We start from the raw sequence: 17,848 nt of genomic DNA on the forward strand, positions 1-17,848 counted from the left end.
TAAGCTTGGTTTAGGACAGACTAGGGAGTTAGTTGTTTCTGATTTGTCACTTGCTAGCACATGCTGGTCATAGGCCTTCCTCCCTGACACTTAATCCTTAAGTGGGGGGTGTATACATTTTTGGTTGCTAGACTTCTAAAGACTTAACAGGGTGGAGTAAAACTAAAATTCACATTCTTTCACTCCTGCATTCATTTTGTAGTGATATTTTACTCTTGGTCAGAGAGGATTTTCATGGTGAAATGTCATGATGCTGCCCTAGTTACTCCTCCATCTTGGCTCCACCGAGTATACTTTCTAAACTAAGGCTAAACAATGTTTTTATTTCTTTAAGGTCATGCAGGTAGTAAATCTGAAAATTGAACTTCAAACCGAGGTCTCCCAAATTCAAGCTCAGAATATTTTATATTTATCTAAATCTTCTTCCTTGCCTCTTGGAAAAAGATATAGATATATCATAGAGCATGTGGGAAGGCATTGTACATCTGGGTGATACCATGAATAAATGGACAGAGGCAGGAATAGTCCAGCTAGGTAGCTCAGTGGAGCTGGACCTGGAGTTAGGAAAACCTAAATTCGAATCTCATCACAAACATGTACTAGCTGTGTGCCCCTGGAGAAATCATTTAAATTCTGTTTGCTTAATGCACTGGAAAAGGCAAAACATTCTAATATTTTTGTGCCAAGAACTCCCTAAGGATAGTAGGACCCATTGGGACCATGAAGAGTCAGACACAACTGAATGACTGAACAATTGCCAAGGTTAGGGGAAAAATAAGGAAATAGAGGAAGATTTGAGAGCTTTAAAAATCAAAACAGGAAGAGGTGAAATTAGAAAATTAGGTCTGAATCCTGGCTGTGTTACTTAAGAGCTACCCTAACACGAGCAAGACAAATACTTCTCTGAATTTCATTCATCTATAAAATGAAAATGATCTTATTTTTACCACACACTTCACAGACCTATTATGAGGAAAGGGCTTTCTAACCTATAACACTGGAAGTTACTGTTGTGCAAGTTTTTCGTGAGTAATAGTTGTAAGTACTTCAACACCCTTGAATTAGGGGGGTTGCAAACAGGCATAGGTAGAGGATTGGCCCATTGTGGAGGGAAAAACCAGGCTTGGTTGCAATTAGCAATAGAATCCCATTGAAGTCTTTGGACTTCATAGTGACAGTTTGAAGGTGATATTTTTGTTTAAGGATTCTAGTAGTAGTGCATAAAAAGAGGTCAGGCAGGGAAGGCTATACTATCTATATCTTATCAGTACATTAAAGGCCCTAGCATCTTTGGACCCATTTTGACTTAAAACCATAGAGGACCTTAGCGATTATCTAATTCAGAATGCTTTATAGATCAGAAAATTGATGCTCAGAGGCAAAGGGACTTACCGAAAGACACATAAATAGAGCTAACTTCTGTAATCACAACCAGGTTTTCCAATATAAAATCTTATGTTCTCTAAAAGAGGGAATTTTTTTTTGTATTTGGAAAATCCTAATATTTGTTTGTTTAGTCTTGTTCTTGTTTATTCACTTGAGTTAACATAATGTAGTGGGAAGAGTAAGGCATTAGGAATTAGCATTCATAGGAACAGATTTCAGCTTTAAAATGATTAAGTCTCTGATCATGTGTGGATTACTTAATCTTTATGAGACTTAATTTTCTCATTAATATAATGGAGAAAATCTAGCACTGCATATCTCAAAGTAATGTCGAAAGGGAAGAGTTTTGTAAAATTTAAATTGCTAAATAAATGTGTGTGATTTTTAATGTTATGGAGCATAGGAGAAACTGTCCCTGGAATGGAAGGAGTATACTACAACATCCCTTTGATTTTCTTAAATTTGATTATTAAATCGTCTATTGACAACATCCAATTAGTGTGGCACAAACTTCGGGAATTCCCAGGTGGATTTTGGCAAGACAACAGACAATAACTCAAAGAAAGCAACTATTAGAAGGTCAATAGCTGGATTTTGTGAAGCTGCCATTGTTTATAACTCAGGAATCATTGGCCATACTTCAAGCCAACTTTTGTTTTCCCTGTGATTTTTTTTTTTGGTAATGAAATACTAACCATTTATGATCATGAAAAGTTCAGTAGTAATTTTATTTTTTCACTACTATCTTATCCTCCACGGTCTAATCCACTTGAAAAATAATTACCATCATTAGGAATATATGTCTAATTTATTTTTATCAGGCAGTTTCCCTTTGGTTTTCACAGTTGTCACTCTTAAAAACAATATTTTGAATTGGATTCACGTTTCATTTAACAGTAATTCTTTTCATTTAACAGCAAGTGATTCTGCTCATGAACAATTTCATCCAATAGTCTTATGAAACAAAAGGAATAATATTTAAGTCATTCTAAATAAGTAGGAGTATGGGCACATGGAGACCTGGTTTCTAATACCATATCAGCCCCCAAATTAGTATGTGGGAAATCTTGGGAAAATCACTTTTCATCTTTATGCCTCAGAATCCTCATCTGTAAAGATGAAAATATTAGACAATTTTCTTCTTTATTCATTGTGATGTGTGCAAATTTAGAGACATCTCCATCCCAAATGTTCATATAGACTATTTGTGCCTGACCAGTGTTGGAGTCTTGAGATCTTTGTGGTCTGATCAATCATAGTTAGACATTTACCCCAATATTGTGATGTTTTCTTGTCCTGTAGGTATGAAATACAACAACATTTAGCAAAGAAAATGTCTAAAGTCCTTTCCCATCTCTAACATAACTATGTTCTAACAGTCTGTGTTGCTAGGACACTGTGATGTGATGGAGGACTACCAGGTGGCAGTGGATAGAGTGCTAGACTTAGTCTATATTATTTGAGTTTGAATTGTGCCTTTGGCACTTAGTAATTGTGTGTTCTTCAACAAGTCCCATTTTGAGCATCAGTTTCCTCATCTGTAAAATAGAGATTGTTTATAGGACCTACATCATAATGTTTTCATGAAAATCAAATGATATAACATCTTGAAAGTACTTTGTAATCATTAAAGTGCTATTAAAATGCTATTTAGCATAATATTAATATGAATTATTAAATCATTTATTATTAACTATTAATATGATATTGTGTGGATTTTTAATCCTAATTCTGCTTTGTACAAAATATTTATATTGTCAACAAATATAGAAATATTTCTTGTCCCGAGAAGAGTACTGGACCTGGAGTCAAAAAGACTTAACTTCAAATTTGAACTCAGATCCTTCTGAGCTGTATGGCCCTAGTCAAGGGGTCTTCTGCTTGTTGTAATAAAATGGATACTGAAGAGATAGCTGTAATAAAGGGGATACTAGGGTTTCCTCTAGTAATAAAGGATATACTAGGAGATAGAGATATTTCTGAGAGATAGAGATACTACCAGAGATACTATCCTTTACATTACCTCAGTTTCCTCAGCTATAAAATGGGGAAAATATTATCACAAGGTGGTTGTTAAGAATAAAGGAAATTATATTTGTAAAGTGCTTAGCACAGTTCCTAGCTCAGTACCTACAGCACATAGTAATTGCTACATAAGTGCTAGCTGTTTTCATGTGGATTTGCTATTATTTCAAAGCAGATGGAGTTATAATGGTCAAGCTATCTCTTTCAATTTAGATGATTACTCCTTGAACCCTCTAACTGATACCAGAGTTATTTTCCTGGCACTTTCCCTCTTAGGGGTTGGGTATAAAATTAGTGTTGCAAATTGAAGACTGAAAACCCCTTAAACATTTATTTTAATTTACTGTGCCAATATTCTAAGTTTACCAGTCTTGGACGCTTGTCCATGATTGCAATTCCTTTCATGAGACATGATGCTAATGCAATAGTCATTGTTTTATTTAGTTTTATTTATTTTACTTTTATTACTTTTGTTTTTGTTTCTTTTTTGTGAACACATTAATATATGATTTGGACTTATTAATTCTGAAAGGGTCGCTTGCATCTGAGAACTAATTCCAGGGATTCCTGTAAAGAAAGCAAGGAATCCCTGGGACCCCTCTAATTCTATTATCATGTAAATAAATCCTTCTAAAGACAAACAGATTATTTGCAATTAAACTATTTATCCCTACTTTATGCAGTGTATGCATTGAGGTATTTATTTACATAATGAGTTATGAATTATTCAGGTATAATATGTCAACTTACATAATTATCCTTGAGTTCCTATAAAAGAGGTCCTTAATATGACATGATCTCTTAATTATTAGAAACTGGACCATTTCTTAAGTCTTATGGGAGAAAACATTACCATTTAAGCACATCAGTAGACAAACTAAGAAGTAGAAAGAGTTTAAATGTTATATAGCCTTAGGAAATGAGTGACTTCTATAATAAATTTCCATGCAAAGATCTAAGGGAGGAGAGCCATGATTTCCAAAATCATATTTTTTATTGTTTTCAGTGGGATAGCTACTATATAAGGTAGATATTTTGCTTTTGCTTATTTGCTTATTTTCCATGGCTCTGTTTCCCTAGCTTGCCCAATCTAAAAGTGTAGTAGTCATTCATAGGCCAGAACTACATGTTAATAGCATGAAAGCTTTGGCCAACTCTGTTTCTGACCTGGATTATGTCACCTCTCCTTTAAACCACCTAGGGCTTCCTTTATCTAATATTCAATTGAACTTAATTAAAAAAACACACACAATTGACTAATAGCTAAGGTACCATGTCAGGCAATGGAAATATATAAACAAAATAAAATACCTTCTGTATCCTCCGAGAGCTTAGATTCTACATTGGAGATACATCCCATAAAATAAATATGCCAATATTTAAAGGACTCTTTCAGGATTCTAGGCAGCTGATGTTTTGCTATAATACCAATTATTTTAAATAGAATATTAATATATTTTGTTTTTATACCTATGTGTTTTGATACCTGTATGTTTTATACCTATATTTTCCATTCTTTCTCAAACATGCAGTCTAAAAAAGTAAAGGAAGGTTAAAAAAAGTTATACAAAATTAAACATACCAAATAATCCATGTTATATTAAATATATAAGACCTATGATTATCTACTTCTTAAAAGGAATAGAGTAGTGTCTTCTCATATGCCTTTTTTTTTTTCATATGTCTTTACTGAGATCAAGCTGTGGTTCTTTGTTCCATTTATGGTGACATAGTCTTTATACACACACACACACACATATGTGCATGTATTTTTTTGGTTTCTCTTTAATTTGTATCAGTTTATCTGTCCTTCCATGCTTTTCTGTGCTGTTGATATTCATCTATTCTTTGTTCAGTCTTTTTCAGTTGTGTCTGACTCTTTATGACCCTATTTCGGCTTTCCTTGGCAAAGATATTGGAGTGGTTTGCTATTTCTTTCTCCAGCTTATTTTCAGAGGAGAAAACTGAGGCAAACAGGATTAAGTGAATTGCCCAGGATCACACAGCTAGTAAAATTCTGAGGCCAGATTTGAACTCAAAAAATGAGTCTTCTAGACTCTAGGCCCAGTATTCTATCCAATATCTCATTTAGCTACCCCTTCCTCTGTTCTTATAATATACTAATATTCCTAACATATTCTGTGCAATATTCCAAGATAATATAGTAATATTTGATATGCCTATTCCAGATTGCTTTAGAGAATGTTTGTAGCCAATTTACAGTTCTCTAAACAATGCATTATTTTGTTCAGCTTTAAATAATCACTCCACCACTAATTCTTTATACCTTTTATCATCTTTTCATGTTTGCTATTTGAAGGCTAATGGATCCATCTATTTCCTAATCTCCTCCTACTCTTCCTCCCTCACTCCCTCCCTTAACCACCTGCTTCTTGAAGCCTTTAGCTTCCTCCCTTCCCCCTGAGTGGACTATGAGATACTCTAGTTTTATTTCTCAGGTAAGGGATTTATTGGAAAACAACAGGATGGGAAACTGAGAAAAGAGAGATGAGGGCTTCCCTAATCTCTAAGGAGAATTTGAGGGTTTGGGGAATCAGTCCAGTAACAAACTGTGATAGGGGGACAGTTAAAGAGATGGATGGAGGACAACTGTTTAAAATCTTCTTTCTCTTCACAAAGCCACCAGTGTCTCTCAGCTTAACTCCAGAACCCCCCCCCCCCAAGGGTCCTTCAGCTTGGGACAAAAGCTAACAAAATCAGTTCAGGGCTTCTTCCCCCTTAGCTAGCCACCAAGAAAAATCTCTCCTTCAGCCTGGCTTTCCTCCAACTCTTGGTCAGTCAAATCTCAGAGAGAGAACAGAGATTTCTCCCTTGGTCAGAGAACCCAAAGCCAAACCAGCCCCACAAAGGTCCTTCACCCATGGATAAAAGCTAACAGGGATCAGTTCTCAGCTTCTTCCCCTTCAGTCAGGCTCAACTGCCTCTCCTCCTGGGAACATTCTGGTTAGAACCTTCTTCTTGATTGACAGACAGTTCCCCAGCCTTGTTTCTTGCATCTTGGCTTGTCCTAAAAATCTCTCTCTTCATGTCTCTACCACAAAGTGTGATAGGGGAAGAACCCAGGACTTGGAGTCAGAAGACCTAGGTTCTAGTTCTGGCTCTAGTCATTTAGTAACTATATGACCTTCATCAAATGACTTAACTTTTGGCCTGAATTTTCTCAACTGCAAAATGAAGTGTTTTGGGCAAGAATATCTTGGAGTACTTTTCTACTTTAGACATTTTGTGATTGTGAGATTCTCATGGGGCACTTGTTCTGGCACTTTACATTTTATGAAAGACACAAAACTTGCTTTGTTCGGTCCCTTTCAACTCTGACATTCTATGATTCCATGACCTACACAGAACCTTTAAAATCTACTGGGAAATCAACAGATTGCTTTGTTTCTGGATGGCTTCATTTTCAATGAATTCTTGTGTGCTAGCCACAGTCCCAGGCTCATCTCAAAGGGACTGGCTTACTGAAAGAAGGTCACAATCAGATAATGCTTTCATTAGTGAATAAATTTCTCAATGACTGTGATACCTTTGAAAGTCTATGGTTTATAGAGCAATAGCAGATGTAGCAAATAGCAGGCTGAGGTCTTGTTAGCCAACCTGGCTAGTTTATTCCATTTACAGTACTCAGGCTGTGGATTTGATTGCAGTCTTTTCCATGTTCATAGGCCACTCACCCTTAACTCTAGGAAGTCATTTGGCTGATATATGCCAGTTGATGACCCAGGTGACCAGGCTAGAGAGTGTGGCTGGCTGATTGGCAATCCATCAAGGGCTGTATACTTTGAGTGCAAATGGAAATTGTAATATTTATTGGGAAAGGAAATGGGAGGATTGGAAAAATGGGGATAATGGGAGGTTTGTATGGGGTGTGGAGGAGTTGAGGGGAGAGTGGGGATATTGCTTGGTGAGGCAAGGGAGGGAGAGATGCCCCCTGCTGAGAGGAAACAGCAGGGGTCCAATAAGGACTGTTTGTCCTGGAATGACTGAACTGAAGTTCAGCTCCCTCTATGACCAGAAAAGATAGTCCACTTATTTGACTGCAAATTCAAATAATATAAAGTTTAATAACCAGTTGGGATTGGAGTTTTTCCTCAGCTTCAGAGTTGAGGCCAGGCCCCAGAGGCTGGCGGAGGGATTCTCCCACTCCCGTCTACTCAATATCAGTCCTGCTTTACCTAATTTAGAATCTTAGCAGTAGATAGAAAGCAAACAAGAACAGGTCTAACCTTCAGAAGCCTGTGTCTTCTGGCTGAACCAAGAAGAGCATGCCACTCCAGACTGGGCTGAACAAGCTCCTTTCTCCTCCAACACCAAGAAGCAAGACCCAACTCAGCAGGAAGGAAGTGCTAGTCACCAGACCCAACTGCCACTCCCAGTTGCCCCTTCCCCCACGAACTGTCAGTCTTGTTTCCTTTCCATAAAACTCAGCCCCAAACCACATTAGCATTGTTTTAGTGTAAATACTGGCTTATTCTCAAATGAGAATAATTAGCCCAATTCAGTATTATATTGAATAAATACTCAATGATATAGAATATTGGATTTAGAGATGGAAGAGACTTTCAAGGTCATCTAGTCTCCTCATTTTAGAAAGAAAGAAATAGTTAGCAAGATAGGTAAAATAGTTGGCCTAACATCAAAGAGCTAGTAATGGACAGATCTATGATCCAAAATCAAATGCTTTGATGCCAAATCCAGCATTCTATACATTATATTATACTGAAGTATACTCTGTTCAGCTGAATATAGGCTCCTTTTGAATATAAGAAATACCCTTAATATAAGATCTCTCTGGTAGGAACTATCTACATACACATCCATATGTATAAACACTGAATATAAATGACCTAAAACTTGATAGTATACGATTCAAAAATCCATGACTACATTGGCATGAGATCTCTTCAACAATATAGATTACAATTTCTTTGCATTGACAAGTGGCTCTCAACAGTTGTTATGGCCAATGTTTATATGACAAATGGGCAACATTCTGGTAATGAATTTTTTCCAACGTAATCTGATCATTCTGCAAAATAGACATAGTTTATTGCCAAATCATCCTGTATTCAATTTGGCTTTATAGGACTTTTTTTGGACCATTGTCAGCAGCTTTGGAACATTGACATAGTTGTCACTTTGGCATTTGAAACCCATCACAACCTGGTCTCAACTTACCTTTCCATCTTTATTACACATTTTCAACAATTTTCAGCCATGTTCAATTGTTCATAATCTTATTTGTTTTTTGGCAAAGGTACTGGAATAGTATGTCATTTTCTTCTCTAGATCATTTTACATATGAGGAAAACAGAGTTAAATGGTTTGCCCAGTCACAGTACTACTAAGTGTCTGAGGCCAGATTTGAATTCAGGAGAGAGTAGTACTACACATTTGTCTCCTTTAATCTCTTTATCATCCAGACAAACTGTTCCTCTAGTATATACTATATTCCATTCCCTTCACTAAAAAAGAAAGAAAGAAAGAAAAAAAAAGTCTTTTTGTTGAAGCGAACAAATGAATAATCCAAAAAAAAAAAATTCTGGAGATATCCAAATAATTAGTATCCCTACCTACTATAATCCATTTCCATGTCATTTTTGTGATCTGTTTCTGGAATTTGCCATGTATTACCTTCTTAAATTAGTACTGTATATTATACTCTCACTAAAATATTATCTCTATTATCCTTTTATTAATCCTCACTCTTATGTTTTCCTATCTGCTTCATGGATGCCATTAACAGTTTGTTATCTTGAAATATGTTTCTTTGGCACAATTTTTTTTCTTATAGTTTCTTCCTCAAAAAAAGTATACTTATACAAGACCAGATTTTTATCATGAGTCACCACCATGTCTACTTTTGAGGTTAAAATTACCTTCATATGTTAAGAACTATGCTTTTCCTCATTTATTGCTCATTATTCAAACATTTGGGTGGAGATATCTAAAGCCATAAGTTTTATTGTTCCATTTTTCTTGAATATTTTCTCCTTCAAATTACTACTTTTAGCCTTCCCATCCCGTATATAAGTCACTATTTATATTCAGCATCCTTGACAAATGACTGTCTGGTCTTCACCAAAAGATTTCCCAGCATGGACAGTTCACTAATCTAATAAGATAGCTCATTTCATGACAGATAACTCTTGATTATTAGGAAGTCTCACTTTGTAACTTCTATCCACTGTGTGCCTTCTTCTGGATTTAAAGATGAGGAAAATGAGACAAACTGGACGAGTCATTAAACCTCCCAAAGACTTAGTTTGCTGATATGTAAAAGGAGGACAATAATTCTTGTGCTACCTTTGTGCTAGATTGTTGTGAAAGACATTTATCAATATTGTGCAACTGAAATAGGAACTATCACAGAAGTTGCTTGACTTGCTCAGAGCCATGTATCGAGTAAGAAAGAGTATCTGGAGCTGCACTGATTTTTCTCCTCCAAGAACATCACAATTAGTGGCCTGATATGCTATCTGCAAAGTGCTTTGCACATATATTAAAGCTAAATAAATGCTAATTGTTATTATTATCATGCTGATAGTAAGGAGGAGGAGAAGAAGGAGGTCATAGTGGAGGAGGAGGAGGAGGAGGAGGAAAAGAAGAGAAGGAAGAATATAATTATTTCACAGATGAGGATAACAGAAATGGAAAGAAAGGCTGTCATTTGCTCAAGGTTCCAGAGTCAATAAGTGGCAGGACCACTATTCATACATTCCAAATGCAGTATTCTGTACACTGTCTAGTTTTTACCATTCTTCTGCCTTGGAACTAATACTCAGCATCAATTCTAAGAGAGAAGATAAAGGGATAGATACATATAGAGACAGAGAGACAGACAGAGAGAGACAGAGAGACAGAGACAGAGAGAGAGCGAGTGCTAAGTGCTAAGTGACTTAGTGGATTGAGAGCCAGGTCTAGAGACAGGGGATTCTGTGTTCAAATGTTGTCTCAGACACTTCTTAGCTCTGTGACCATGGGCAAGTCACATAACCCCCAATGCCTATCTCTTACACCTCTTCTGCCTTGGAACCAATTCATAATATTAATTTTAAGATTGAAGGTAAGAGTTTTTCTAAAAAATAGATGGGAAAACATAGTTTTAAAGAGATAAGATGACTTCATAGTATCACATACATACATACATATATATATGCATGACCACATGTGTATGCATTGTTTACACATGCACACAGATGCAAATGATTGAATATGTTCATGTGTGAAATGTACACACACTCTTCCTATGTGTAGATGTTATATATTTATGCATCCATGTATATATACATATATATTTCTAGCATGATAATGACTTTTTTCCTTTCCATTTTGATGTGTCAAGTGGAATAATGTTTTTACATGTAGATACAATTTTAATAATAATCTTCCATTTGGCTGCCCTCTTTCTCTTTCTTCCCCTCTCCTCAAGACAGCAGGTAATTTGATATAGACTGTACGTGTGCTATCATGTAAAACATATTTCCATGGGTGTAATGTTGTGAAAGAAGATACATACTCTTTATACTAGAGAAAAATTCATGAAGGAGATGAAGTGAAAAATGGTGTGCTTCAATGTGTGTTTAGACCCCATTAATTCCTTCTCTGGTGGTGGATAGCCTTTTTTGTCATGAGTCCCTGAATTATCCTGAATCCTTGCATTACTGAAGACAGTTAAATCATTTACAGCCTATTGTGGTTCATTATTGCTGTTTCTGTGTACAACATCCTCCCAAGACTAGCTGAGAGTGTTCAGTGTTTAGTAACACAAAGGAAGTACAGATTTTTCACACTTACTCTAGGATATGTCAATTGTCAGGTATTTAAAGGCTGTGTGACTCTAGACAAGTCACTAAACTTTTGTCTGCCTCAGTTTCCTCATTTGTAAAATAATGATATCATCTACTTCTCAGGGATTTGTGAGGATAAAATGAGACAAAATTGTAAGGAACTGATCATTGTACCTAGTAGGTATCATATAAATGCTTATCACCTCACTTTTTTCCTCCCCTCTGTCTCAGTTTCCTCAACTATAATATGGGGATAATAATAATAGCACCTACTTCCCAGGGCTATTGTGTATATCAAATGAGATAATAGTTGTAGAGTGTGCAGCACAGTAGATGGCACACATAGGTGCTTAATAAAAGTGTTTTCTCTACTTTTCCACTACTCCCAAATCTAGGTCTCTTCTGAATCCAGTATTCTTTCTGCTCTACCACACTGTTGATCCACCTCTAGCCAAACTCAGGATGACAATACAAAAAAACATTGATTCATTCTAAAGATTCAGGTTTGAATTCCAATTCTGTTACAATCTTTATGAGCTACTTCAGATAAATTATGCAATCTATCTAGATTCCGTATCCTCACATGACAACTGAAATCATTCATTGAGATGATTTCTCAATTCTAGATTTCATAATCTAAATCCTATAATCACGTGATCCTGTATGTATATATGTGAATTTACATACAAAGAGTCACATACTTGCACTCACATGCGGTATGCTATGCAGAACCCAGGTATAACTATAACATATAGCTTTACTTTCTATTTTAAAATAAATTTCGATCTTTCTTATGGCTGGTCAACTAGAAGTTAATAAATTCCTTATCACAGGATTTAAGAAGTAGCAAGACAATCTCTTACTGTGAATTTGTGCTTCATCCAAGTAGTCTAGGAGATAACTCCTGAGGTCCCTTCCAATCCTGTTCCATACACATAGAAAGAACTCGAAAAGTATGGAATGAAATAAAATTTAGATCCTGATCTGATCTTTTAGATTGATTCTTTAGGTCCTGATTAGAATATTTGATTCTTACTTGGACTAAAATTGGTTTCATAATTTTATAGAAGGATTTCACATAATTATAGCCTATAGTTGTTATGCTCACATGCATTGTAAAATTTGACTTAATACATTAATTTCATTTTAGCCAGCTGGTGTTTATAGACTCTAACATCCCCTTTTCTCCTCTTGACTTCTCTTTTTTATTATTTTAATGGTTTAATAGATGTTAAAATTCTGTGCCATTGTGCAAAAAAGAGTCAATGAATTAGTTCTATCAATCTCATGAAATTCTAATTTGACATTCATGGGTTTCTTTGAGCTGAAAGGAACTTTAGAGCAAAGAATAAAGAACACTAGAAAGTAAGAACTGGAAGAGACTTTAGAATACAAAATCCTAGACTATCAAGCACAGAAGCTTGCTGCTGGAAAGCACTTTGGCAAACAACTTGTATATGTGGTATCAGAACCATTTCATTAGTTTGACCTACATAAGCTTTCACCCATGTCTTTCATTTATGTATGAATCCCTCTATTCATGCATTGTGCCAACTTGTATTTCTAGGAGTTTTTCACTTGAGAGTTCCATATACCAATGAAATCACATATCAGTAATTAATAATAATAATGATAATGATGATGGTGAAGATGATATCAGTATATTATTGTTAGGGAAGGAGAAGTTAGCCCTTAAAATATCTATTTCCACGTTTTCCTTTCTCTCCTTCTAGTTGGTTTTTCTTTTCTCCTTCCCCAAAAATGTATTTGATTACCTACTGCTTTAAACTTTCTTGGAAGGCCACACAGAATGAAAGGCTGATATTAAAAGTCAAACTCAATAGCAGGTTTCATAGATTCTCCATCCTCTCAGTTATATCCCTAAGCATCTTCAGGGTGAGCTGAAGGTGAAATGGAAATGGAATTATCCACTGGCATCAGGGGCCAGGATAAAGAAATATAGAGACCCATCAAATGGCTCTTGAGAAAAATAGAATTGACAATGGCCCAATAAAAGCAGATTGCTAATAAGCTGTCCATTTTAGTTTTTGTTTATCCCTATTGATTATGAGAAACCTGACATGTTGCTTCTGTTTATTTTTCTGCAAAGAGGGGACAGAATTTGGTTTAACCTTGTTTATTCTGATGTGATGAACAGAAAGATAGTGGAAGCCAGGAAAAGGGAAGAAAAACCAACCAAATAATTTCATCATCTTTTTCAGGATTGGGCTAGTCATTCAGATAATAAGCAACTTCTCTTTTAAGTTCATTCTAGTGAATACCCTGATATATATCTATATATTTCTATATATGTATATGTGTGTATATATATGTATATATATGTATATATACATACCTTTATATTATATTCCTGAACTATAATATTCTAATTATTGCTCTAACATCCAGTTAGTTTTACACATGTCTTCAGAGTAATTGATTTTATGCAGTGATCTGTTTGTGTCATTCTCATATATATTTTTTAACAAGGAAAGATGCATTTTTTCATAATAGGATTCAGTTATTGAACAAAAATGGGAGAAAGGGGGGAAACAGAAAATAGGCTATAGCAATTATTACACAGTGCCTCATGAACATTATTTTTGGAAGGCAGAAAGTCAGTCCTTGCCCATCACCCCCCAGGCTTTAATAGATGGAAAGACTTTTAAAAAAATATGCATATACAGTCATTTCCCAATGTTTATGAATTCTTAATGACTGCAACTGCAAAGAGAATAAAGTTCTAATAATTTTTTCTGTCATTCAAGGCCCTATTCATTATGTCCTTCTCTATATACTGACTAACTCTCACACTACTCCCCTTCAAAGTAGACCTCTCTTAAACACCACCTAAATTTAGCCATCTCTTCATCTTTTCAGTTGCTTTCTTCTACACCTGAAATGTCATTCCATTTCTAGATGAAAAGCCATTCATCTTTCAAGACCATAATTAAACACCTTCTCCTTCATGAAGCCTTTTTTAATCCCCCCAAAAGAATTTTTTTTCTTCTTAGAACTCATAGAACATTTTGTACTTTCCCTATATACTTAATATATTGTGTATTGGCATATCTGTCAACCTAAGCTTCCTTCCAAGATCAGAAGCAGCTCTTGGTGCCACTGTGTATATAGCTTCCTGGAATCAGTAAGATCTGAGTTAAACTTGGCCTCAGATACTTAAAAGCTAAGTGACCCTGGCCAAGTCAATTAAACACTGTCTGCTTCAGATTCTTCATCTATAAGATGAGGATTATGACAGCTCCTACCTTCTAGGGTTGTTGTAAAGAAAGAATGAGAAAATATTTACAGAGCACACTGAAAAACCCTTTGCATTACAGGGATGCTAATTTTTTTTTTTGTGCTGGTGATATGATGATGATGATGATGATGATGATGATGACGATTATGACGACCATAATATTCCTTGAAGGCAGGAAATCTATCTCATTTAATTTTGTATCTGCTTATTCTCCACTCCTCAGGTCAATTTAGCAGAAACTTGAGAAAAGTTTGTTGTTGATCCAAATGAAGTTATCAGAGAAAGTTTATAGAGGAAGTCATTGGGACTAATGAAGTTGCCCCCTCTCTCTTCCACAGGGAAGCTTTTATACACCCTCTGAGAACTGTATGCAACATGCATACAAATGGCACCGGGATCTATGTCACCTTCTCTTGAATACATATAAAGAACTACATATTTACTTCCTCATCCTTATGAAGGACATCCCAGATTTTCCACGGAAGAAGCTAGGTAAGCAAATTTGTATTTCCATTTCTCAACTACCACTGTAGTTTGGGGCATTTTTGGTTGGCTCATAGATCTAATAGTTGATTATAAGGTTATATTTTATAATATTGCAGAAAGGAAAAATTGATTACAGGCAAAGAAAAAGGGAATATTTGTATCTGGATGTATATTTGATATTTATCCATATTTCCATTATCTTTATATTTGTAGCTGATTGCCCAAGGTCAGTTGTTTTACAATTACAGTATTTGCTGGATCAGGAAATGTTTCCCATTTCTGCCATTGCCTCAAGCTACTACAGATTGTGTTACTTCTACTTTTAGGTGTCTAAGCAATCATGTTTTTCCTTGTGCTTTTGGGGATCTAAGCACCCAAAGAGCATTTAACCAATTTCCAGATTAGCTTCTTTTACAATTCAAGACTTACTTCAAAGGTATAGAAATAACAAACATTTTCCTAACACCACAGAAGCATAATTCTACCCTTTCAGCTCAGTCTCTGGAGAGGGGAAAGAGAATTTGGTTCACAAATTAGCTCAGTTTTTATCTAGCATATTCCTACCAAGTTACAAGTCCACAATGCCCTCTTTAAACCCCACATTATTATTATTAATTGCCATTATTTTTTTAAACCATTACCTTCTCTTTTAGAATTGATACTAAGCATTGCTTCCAAAGCAGAAGAGTGGTAGTAAGGGCTAGGCCGTAGGAGTTAAGTTACTTACCCAGGAACACCCAGCTAGAAAGTGTCCAAGACCAAATTTGAACCTAGGAATTCCCAACTCCAGGTCTGGTTTTCCTTCCATTATGCCACCCAGCTGCCCTCAGCCTTATTGTGTTCAGTTCTCAATCACACACCTTATGGGAGGATATTAAAAAACTAAGGAGAACTCAAAATGGGGCTACCAGAATGAGAAAAAGACTTGAGTTTAGGCCATGTGAACATCAGCTGAAGTAACTGAAATATTTAGCCTAGAAAAGAGACTCCTCAAAGGGAACATGATAGCTGGTTTCCAACATTTGAATATTTATCATGTAAAAAAAGGATAAGACTATTTCTATGAGGTTCAGCCAAAGAGGGCATAACCAAGGGCAATTGATGGATTTTGCAAAAAAGAAAAATTCATGTTCGATATAAGGGAGAAAAATTAAAGTCTGTAACAATGTGAACTACCTCAAAGTTATGGACTGCCATAGTAGATAGCAAGTCCCCATCCATTAGAATCTATGAATAGGAATTATAACATCAATAAGAATAAATAGCCTCTAAGAGTATTTATGATTATATAGCACTTTACATCTATCATCTCTTTGGATTTAATTTCCAGTGAGAGAGATGGTAGAAACTATTACTTCAGTTCTTTAAGCATACATGACGTTACTAGATTCCCTCTATCAATGAATGTATAGAATCATAGGTTCATAGGCATATAGTTCAAAGGGACCTCACAATTCTTTGTCTAAATAATTCATTTTGTTCCTGAAAAAATGGATGTAGTGAGAAGCAAAACCAGATCCTTTAACTCCAACATGCGTCCCACTATAACATGATAATCTTTCTGTTTCCCCCTTCCTGTATGATCCCCTGGTTCTACTCACTTCCCTTTGCAACATTGAGTTTTGTGACTTTCATTGGACAAATAGATCCATTCCAAGTTGGACAACCTCCTAACAAAGCACCTCTGACCTTCCAGTGGGAAAACAGAGCAATCTAGGGAAAAGAACAATATATTTTGAGTCAGAAGCCCTGAATTTAGGCCAAAACTCTCTGCCATTTACCTAGACAAATTAGTAAAATAAGGTCATTGTAATAATTGTCAATAAAACCTCTACTTTTGGTAACATTCTGTGATTCTGTTTCTTGGAAAAGACACTAATAAATTAGTAGGACCATATAGGATATGTGATGGAGCCTTTGGCCATTGTCATTCATTGGAAAAAAGAAATGTCTTAAATATCTTGCTCAGTCTTGGGTAGCTCCCTTTCACTTCTGTATGTAGTCATGGTGGAATAGTCCTGGAAAAGATGGCAAAAAGTAGTGCTAAGAATAACATAGATTTTTGGCAGATTGACTAAAATCTCTATCCTATAAAACCACCCTGCTTCTGTTACTGCTTTTCTCTTCTTACTGGACCTTCAGACCCAGAGACCATGCTTGGAAGAAGGAAGAAAACCTCTCACCTCCAAATGATTAAGCACCTTACAGTCTTCTCTAGACCTCTAAAGCTATTGCCATTTTATTCCTAACTCAGACTTACATTTTCTAGACAGAGGTGTTACAAAGTCACCAAGCTATGAATTCCTCAAAACTATATAGATATTTGCCAGTACATCTCCATCTGTCCTTCCCCTTGCTTTGTTTCCCCCATTTTGCTCTGACTAGTGTAATCCAATCAGCATCATTATTGCTAGTTGAAGGGGTGGGTCAAGAGCTTACCCTACCACATACTTAAGGAAACTAGGTGTTTCTCAAGAAAGAGCCCGCCTCTGCCTCTTTGAGTCAGGAAGACCTGAATTCAAATAATGATCAAGTACTAGGCATTGGATTGTGGGCAAGTCACTTAACTCTGTTTACCTTAATCTACTAGAGAAGGAAATGTCAAATCCCTCCAGTATTTGTAATAAGAAAATTCCATGTAAAGCATTGGTATGTTATGTAGGGTCCATGGGGTCACAAAGAGTCAGACATAACTGGGTGATATAACAACAACAATAATAACAATTAGATTCATCCCCCTGACCAAAACAATTTACCATAGTCAGTACTCACTGTACCATAGACACAGCCTCTGTCTCCTCTTGTTGAAATGAACCTTGATTGAGAATTGGAATCATTTTACTTTTGACTTTGTGTCCACAGTGTTCAGCACAGAGTAAAC

General features: G+C 35.8%; 1 protein-coding gene across 3 annotated transcripts in view; it reads left to right on the top strand.

Moving 5' to 3' along the window:
* FAM135B (family with sequence similarity 135 member B) overlaps nucleotides 1-17,848 on the top strand; it is a 561,064-nt gene that overhangs the window by 467,726 nt on the left and 75,490 nt on the right. For all 3 annotated transcript variants that reach the window (XM_007488381.3, XM_016431905.2, XM_001370771.4), the window contains one exon: nucleotides 14,820-14,973. In XM_007488381.3, the coding sequence (XP_007488443.1) occupies nucleotides 14,820-14,973 (154 nt within the window). The remainder of the gene's footprint in view (nucleotides 1-14,819; nucleotides 14,974-17,848) is intronic.

This window comes from Monodelphis domestica, chromosome 3 (assembly GCF_027887165.1).
Source record: "Monodelphis domestica isolate mMonDom1 chromosome 3, mMonDom1.pri, whole genome shotgun sequence".
Lineage (NCBI taxonomy): Eukaryota > Metazoa > Chordata > Mammalia > Didelphimorphia > Didelphidae > Monodelphis > Monodelphis domestica.